Genomic DNA, 8,421 nt, shown 5'->3' with positions numbered 1-8,421 from the left:
GATGACCTTTAAAGATTTCAAGCGCATAACGTTGAAGGTGCACAATTATCTTTTTTTTCTGATTTATTCTTCTTCTTCTTTTTTTTGAGTCATTTTCTTTCGTTTTCAACATCTTAACATGAAAATAAAATATTGGTCCACAAAGTATAACTGTGCGGTATCAAGTGCTTTTGTACAAAAAGAAAAAAAAACGATATTATTATTAAAATATTCATTTTAATGGCTTTACTTCATACATAAATACATGTTGAAAGAACACAGGCGCAATCCACTGGTTGGTCAGATATATCTGAATGACTTTGATTTAACGACTGGATGTATATACACAGGAGGGCAGTTTGGGCGCTTTAACAACGCTACAAATCGGCAAGTCGACGTCCTTTGTTCCTAACTCTCTGTCTGTACCTTCTTCCCAGGACCGCTGCCAGGTATTTCTGCACGGCCATCTGCTTTCTATAGCGACTGTAGCTGTCGGTGAAGATCCCATCTGAATGTCTTTTGGATAGGGGCTCTGACTCTTCCTCCATGCTGTTGTCTTCACTGTAAAAAGAGAGAAAAAACAACGACAAGACACAAAAATATGAGTTAAAGCTGCAGAGTCTCGCTTCCTGCTGTGTATTTAAATTTGAAAATCTTTTTTTTTTAATGTCACCATGATGCAAACTTATCCTACAACCATTAATAATGCATTCATGGGCCTTTTATCCTATTTTCTTTTTCTTTTTCGTTTGAAAATAAAAGGCGGCAAGCAAGACAGTGTAAAAGAAACGGTGATTTAAGCGTTTTACAGACGTTATAAATTATTCATCTGCAGCCCATTGCATATTCTGACGCATGTTTTTTTTTTTTTTCATTAGGGGCAAACAAAAAAATCAATCTATGGATTGATCGCATATAAATCGGAGTGTACATTCAACAAAACACTGGCCCTCCAATCTGAAGGGAGGGGGGACCGATCGTGAGCGCAGTGCCACGCCACGATGAAACAGAAACGAAAAGGATGTCTTGAACATGTCTAGGTGTTTTGTTTTGTTTTTTAATATAGAGAGAGATAACATGAAATTAAAATAAATAATAATAAATGTAACACATAAAATGATAAACAGGGATGCAGCAGCCCGGACAAACAGAGAGGATGATGACTGCAGGTGAACGCTTATAAGAAATGCCCTTACCCTGCACGAATTGTCATCAGAGAATGCAGATAATGTCTCGCTGTTAACTGACCCAGGATCTCCCTCAAGGCTCTATCTAATTCTTCCTCAGCATGCCTTTCTGTTCTGAGATGATAAAACGCCAAAACACATAGATCATCAGTGACTAATAAAAAGCGCAGACAAAATGATCAAAAGTAGCCTAAAATGTCCCACCCACCCATGCACCCGCAGCTCCAAAAGCACATCAGGTGCGATTAAATCCAAATATCCTCCCGCATCTGCCCACGTTTTATCTCTATGTTTTATTATTATTAATTAACAGTATTTGGAACCAACATTTTAGGCCACTTGGTATGAAAATAACACTGAACAAATAACATGAGAAACTCTGGGAAAAAACAAAGCAAGCAAACATTATCGCAAACAGCAAAAAAGTCATTAAAAATGGACTCCAGCCCCGAGGCTGCTTCATAAAGCTGTGGTGTGAGAGCACGTTTACCTCTTCTCTGGTGGGAAGTAGAGGGTGTACGCGTCGTCGTTTAAGGATGGTGGGCTTCGTATAGCAATCTGATCGCTATCAAAACCCATGTCGGATAATGAATTCCCATCCTCATCGAAGGCGTCGTTGTCAAGTCTGAGGAAAGGGGAGAGAGAGAGGGAGAGGGAGGGTGAGAGGGAGGGAGAGAGAGGGGGGCATTCATCACAAATTTGATCCGTGCACAAGTGGGACGCGTGGAGTGAAAGAATGCCAAAATGTCTGCATGTGTTCCTCAAATCAGTGGGAGGTTAAATGCACGAGAGATATACAGGAAAGTGTCTGAAGGTGTTTAAAATAAAAACCAGAAAACGAATTATTTAAATGGGATCCAAAAAAAATAATGGATTTAAAAATGTTTTAATTATGTTTTTCTGCCTTTAAATGGATTTTTTTTTCTCCATCGGGAAATGATGTGTTTTAAATTCCAACTTGATGCTGCTGCTCTTAACAGATGCTCCAGCCTCGTTAATTATTAAAAAAAAGAAAAAAATCGAAACAATGGGTGTGAAGATGATCGCGTTTGTTTGTAGGCGTGCGGCCAAATTTTCTTATTCAAACAACGCTGAAATTAGCGAGGAATTTAGAATCAATACGAACCACGCCAAAATTATGGATATGCTTTTCACAGGAAAAAAAAAAGAATAAATCTTAAGCGGATGAAGCTCTCCTATTCGTTTCGCCTCGCGTCTCCTTGGTGACGCCAGTCCACCGTCATCCCGCAGGGCTCTCCATCGCATTGACTGCACTCTCATTTTTAATAAGGGGAGTTCTGTGAACCGTCCCACCGGACAGATACCTCTACGCAATTGCCATTGCAATTTTCCACTCAGGACTTGCATTTGTGTGTGCAGAAATCACTGCATTTCCTTTTGTTTTCCAGTGATTTAGGATGAGTTTGTGCGCAATTACGCATAATGAAAGTGCCCAAATCCAAATACGCAAATAAGACTTGAAGACATTGAACAAAAATAGTGTTCTGGAGCATTTAACATGGATGAATTTAACAAATACCATTATAATGTAAGATTGTGAAGATGCATGAAGCGCATACCTACCTAATCTTAGGGTAACTTAGTCCGATATGTGTGCAGAAGACGCTGTAGTGCATTAAGATTCCGTAGATGAGCAAGATTAAAGTCGCTTTACTCGAACTGGCCATGCTGTTAGAAAAAGAAACACACACACACACACACACGGAACATGAGACAGGTTAGTCACTCCTATAGAAACAAACATGCTCGCTCTTTGTTCTCTCAGGTTCACATGCGGTTCTACTTCTCTCAACACAAACTACACCGCCGGATCGAGCACAAGCCTGTTTGCATTAACTGGAATAAACAAAGCGTCCACTTTGCTCAAAGCAACAAAAAAGAAAGAAAAAAAGAAAAACATCCCTGTCTGTTTTAATTCATCCCATTTCGTAAAAGTTTAACTGTGGCATTCACGCCGAATCCTCTGCAAAGTCATTAAAAACAGCAGGTCTCCATGCAGTGCAGAAAAAAAAAAAGAATAGTTTCCATTACTTTATCTCGCTCTCCATCAATGAATCTCTCACAATCCGCAGATAAAGCACATACCTATAGCAGGGAAGCAGGGAGAGCGCTGTGCTGTAGGATGTGATCCGGGCGCGGCTGTGGTGGTGTGTGTGTGAGGGAGAGAGAGAGAGAGAGAGAGACGGTTTCTTTCTCACGGCACTTCTTTCCTGGCTGAAGCGCCTCCGTCGCCTCCTTATGTTCCCCTCAGAACAGCCTATCTCACTTTTATGCACAATTAAAAGGACTCGACGGGTCGCACGGCCAAACAAAAAACTCGGTGGGAAAAGTGCGCTGTCTGTTCGTCTACATATCGCTGCTCTAAACTTTTGTCCTGTGCTGTGATTGCCTTGGATTTTTATCCATGTATCGTAAGCCTTGCCCCCCCCTCCCCTCCTCCCTCTCTCTCTCTCTCTCCCTCCTCCCTCCAATAAGTCACATTAAGGATGCTATAGACGTCATCAAGTCTGCCTCCCGGAATATAAAAGTACAGTTCCTTCCTCATCGATGCATCCGTCAGACTCACCCCCCCCCCCCCCCCCCCCCCCCCCCCCACCCTCCCCCACCTCCCCCCTAAGATGGAAGTTTACTTCCAAACTTTCTTCTTTTTTTAAAAAAAAGAGAAAAAAAAGAAAAAAGAAAGAAATGTTGTGAATGCACACACGAACCGGTGGGAATCAATTTCACCCCGACCGCGACGGATTTCTCCCCCACGCGTCATCAATAAGTCAAATTAGGCTTTTATGATTATGACTGAGCTGGGAAGTGATCTCTGGTGGTGATGATGGTGGTGGTGGTGGTGGTGGTTTCGCATGACTTGATGGAAAGAGGAGGAGGAGGAGGAGGATCAGGCTTCCTCTGACCAAGTTCAAGGCCTCTAGGGAGTCCGGAGCTGTCCGGTGCTGAAACGACTCATCTCAGATTGCGGCTTTCTGTATTTACAGTAACTTTTTTATTTTTTTATTTTTCTTAATCATTTCCAATCATTGCCGTCTGTATACGGAGGGGGGCTGGCTTCTTAATGGGCATGCGATGACAGCGCTCCCACTGAAGGCCTCGGCCTGACCGTTTGATTGTTGGAATAAACGAGACACGTAATGTGATTTCAGCACGCCGGCTGGTGACGCAGGATGCCGCTTCAGAGAGCCGTCAGCCTACGTGGCTTTATGAACGATCCGCCCGTTTCCCCCATCATAGTTCTGAAACTGTCTATATCGTTATAATGCGCGGATTAATACGATTAAACGAAAAAAGAAAAAAAAAGGAAATGCTCGTAGCCACGTTGTTCTAAATGTGGAAATGAACCAAAAAGCAGTGAGGCCTAATTCTGACTGGCTGATGAGCTTTAATTTGGCTTTAATTGAACATCTTTACTGTTCTTTAATGGTTATTGGCGACCTCTCTGCACTCTCTCTAATAATGCAGTTACATAAAATCAACTTAATATCCATGATATATAACATTGTTGGATCAGCTACCTCAGAGTAATGAGACTTTTAATTTGGAGGGCTGTGTATGCCCACAGATCTAATTCTGTCCTCCTGTTCTCTTCACCAGCTCGAGGTCAGCGCACCTTCTTGATTCCGCACTGTACCACCACTGAATCAGATCTATAGCTCACCGACCAATTGAAGACTTTGCCAAAGAGGAGACAGACTCACGTCAGCGTTTTGTTTACTCTGACGCAATGTGACGAACAGAGCCAGTCACCGGGGGAGGGGGCCTATCCACAACTTCTTCCAGGCGGGGCGTGATTCCTGTGAAGACTACAACTTAAAGCCCATACGTGTAAGCTGGAGCAGGCTGCTGGTGTTAGGCCTCTTACAGCAGGTATAGACGCAGCACAGTAGCCTGAGCAAAGGGCGCCATCATGAGGCAAGAGGAGGAACATGCGGATCATTCATCATCATCATCAGCAGCAGCAGCAGCAGCAGCAGAGCGTACAGAGAGGAGGAGAGAAGAGATGAGCACATACTGAGGCTGACAACCATGACCAACAGACCTTTCACAGCAGGACTAATACATGCTTTCTCTGTATCTCTGTCATCCAGAAAACAAGATATATTAATTGGATTTCTTTGCAAATATTACACAATTTTAGTTTGACGTTTATTTAAAGGGTAACTTGACACATTATAGTGTGTTTACAGGTCTTGTGGAGTACTAAAAAGTAGCATAAAGCCTACTTTGTGGCACCAGAGGAAGATGCATGTAATCTGATTTTTGCCTCCAGTGATGTCACTCAGTAACTAAGTTGTATGTGGGTGATGTGGGCACCAGGTTTTGAAAGAGAAGAAGAATGCATGAAATATAAAAAGCTGACCAGATATCTCTGGTTCTGCTGTAAAAATTCAGCAATTTTGATCATTTGTTTCTAAACAGTAGACGAGTGGATTGCTTTTCAACATCACAGCTAAGTCATCTTTCTCATCTTTTATTTTAAATTCTGTACATTGTTGACAGTTTCTTCCTCTGTATATTCACATTTTGCACCTTATCTTATATAAGCAGTGATACTGACGCTATAGGGTCACATCATTTCGCTTTGTTCAGGTATTTCTAAAGATCTGAAACATTTATTAGTTAGATATTTCAAATAAGCTGATTCTGAATGGTTAAGTTTACAGCCATGTCTTTCAATGGGTAAAACTGTAGACGTGCTCTACTTTTAAAAGAGATGCCATCAGTATTCTCAGCCAAGAGCCTGGTGGACTAAAACAAAAACCCATGGAGAGCTGAAGGATGATTCAGTCACTGCATGACTCTGTGAAATGGTAAGCATCTTTCTTCTGGGAAACTGCACAAACAAAACTTAAAATCCATAAAGATTATGACCTCAAATAACGATGTTTAAACCATAAGCTTAAGAACTTAGAACAAAATATATATAGTTGTCCGGATACATGTGGGTGTTTGCTTTGTTTTTTTGTTTTTTTTCATTCAAAAGTCAAATAAAAGAGCATTGATTGATTAAAAAACATGAAATCACACTAGACAAAAAATGTCAGAACCAACGTGCAGCACAAAGATCGACTTGATAATTATTAATAATCTAAAGCAAGATTACTGAAAAGAATATAATGAAAGAAATGTAGCAGGCAATTTGTGAAAAAAGGATGTAACAGAAGCAAAAATTGTGCCTACATTACCCACAATGCAACTTAGCCACTGAGTGACATCACTGCTGGCAAGTCATCAATAAAATGCAGCTTCCTCTGGGGGCCACAAAAGGCCAGAGTGATTTTCCCTCTTTTAATATCTCAGATTGTTTCATAGAGTGGGAACACTATGAGTATTTCACAAGGAAAAAGCAATAATTGCTTATTTTTTTCTTTCTAGTCCCACTTATCATCCTGTATGGAAGATTTGAGATGCCTAAACGATAGAAAACGATTAAAATGAATGTGATTTTAAGTGTAAACTTGTTTTTTTAGACATGTTATTTACGATGTTATGTCACAGAAATGGCACACACAGCAAGAAGATTCTGATAACAATGTGTATTGTATTTGAATTTATTATTTATTTGTTTTTTATTTTTAGCATTTTAAATCTTCCATAAACCTGTGACCCCCTCAGATTCATCTTGTGAAGGATAAACCTGATGCAGGCTACAGCTGTACTCGCTTCAGTACCCCTCAAAGGATTTCAAATACTCTCATAATAAACTCTCAACCAACTGTAGTCTGTTTATGTTTTATTTCCTATGAACTACAGGCACACACAATGTTATATTTGAGCATTCATGTTTGTTCTTAATCTAATACAAATACAGATCTATGATAAAGAAATATACAATTCAATGAAATGCAGTCTTAACCTGTGGAAAAACCTTGAGTGTAGAGTATTTTATCACAGATGTACTGTATAAAGCTTCAGGAAGATATGGAAACGCAAAACAGCAGCAAATAAATGGAAATTATATTGATATCATCACTAAAAAAGGTATTACATTTCTCTCTCTCTCTCTCGCTCTCTCTCAGTGTGTGTGTGTGTGTGTGTGTGTGTGTGTGTGTGTGTGTGTGTGTGAGAGAGAGAGAGAGAGAGAGAGAGAGAGAGACGTCCCCCAGGGGAAACTTGCAGAGCACAGTGCAATCAATGTCAGTAGGGGTCAGCAAATCACTGTAAAGAAATCTCAGCACAGGGTCTTATACATATTGAACCTGCAGTGTAATAATATTGTAGTTAAAGTTGTTGGTCTTTTTTTGTTTGTTTGGTTTTTTAATTTAATTATTTTTTTAATTAAAAAAACGTGTACGATGCCACCTCTACCTTACCCTACTCTCTCAAAAACAGACTTTTTTTTATCATTATATAACTGTCCATTTATTACATATAAACACCCATTATTCCCTCTTGGAAATGTTGCAAGACTGATACCACAGGAAGTTAAATAGGCTTTCATGCACCATGTATAAACAGCAGGTAATACAAGTCAATAATACAGAGTCATGCATGTTTTATATAGAGGGCGCCAGATTCCTTCTCATTGTGTGTGAGGTTCAAAGGTTAAGCTGCACGATGCAAAGTCGCTATTTGTGTCTAAATCATAAAATTTAAAAATATATTTTTTACAAGACTTGATTGAGTGATAAAAACGAGAACAGCTTTATCCAGCTGGTGCTGAGCCAGATGGTGTGTTTTCTCCTCAGCCTGAGCCTGTGATGTCGGCCATATTGGGCACAAGGGAAAACCATTCAATGGGAGATGATGTGACGTTCAAGTGTCATCGGAAATAGTATAACTTACCGGCGTGAACCTAAAACGAAGCAATGGAGCAGGAAGATCGACATCCTCAGACATCAGAGCTCTGATTGTGTTGTTTGTGAAGTGTTACTGAATTATTGTGGTAAATCATCATTCGTTTCAAAACATCAGTTAAAGCATGTAGGGCTGCTATCCATTCCTTTACATATCCTCTACAAATGTGATCATTTGCTGTTTTTCTCCATGTTATTGTAACTTAAATATCTTTTAATATCTATTTTTTCAGTTTTTCTTTCACATTTTATAGATGAAATTAATAATTGAAAAGGGAATCAGCTGATAGACAGAAAGTTATTGGCAGCTCAATTTTTTACGGAACAGCATCAATGAAAGGTAGTTATGATGACAGGGTACATGTTATGTCGTGGTTTCTGGAAATTAAATCTAAGGGGGTCAAGAGATTATTAATAAGATAAGAAAGCAATGA

The 8,421-nt window shown here is 39.9% G+C and overlaps 1 protein-coding gene across 2 annotated transcripts; it reads right to left on the bottom strand.

Moving 5' to 3' along the window:
• Positions 1 to 356: 356 nt before the first annotated feature.
• adcyap1b (adenylate cyclase activating polypeptide 1b) lies at positions 357 to 2,854 on the bottom strand. Of its 2 annotated transcripts, XM_073491561.1 has the most exons (4): positions 2,751 to 2,854; positions 1,657 to 1,791; positions 1,176 to 1,280; positions 357 to 540 (listed from the first exon to the last, which is right to left on the bottom strand). In XM_073491561.1, exons 1-4 carry the CDS (start codon positions 2,852 to 2,854, stop codon positions 357 to 359), a joined length of 528 nt encoding a protein of 175 aa, XP_073347662.1. The 2 variants fall into 2 exon arrangements, with proteins under 2 accessions (XP_073347662.1, XP_073347663.1); XM_073491562.1 differs by lacking the exon at positions 1,176 to 1,280.
• Positions 2,855 to 8,421: the final 5,567 nt, after the last annotated feature.

Source organism: Pagrus major, chromosome 21 (genome assembly GCF_040436345.1).
Source record: "Pagrus major chromosome 21, Pma_NU_1.0".
NCBI classification, from domain to species: Eukaryota; Metazoa; Chordata; class Actinopteri; order Spariformes; family Sparidae; genus Pagrus; species Pagrus major.
Note: the sequence above shows the minus strand (reverse complement) of the source record. Positions and strands in the feature narration are given on the sequence as shown.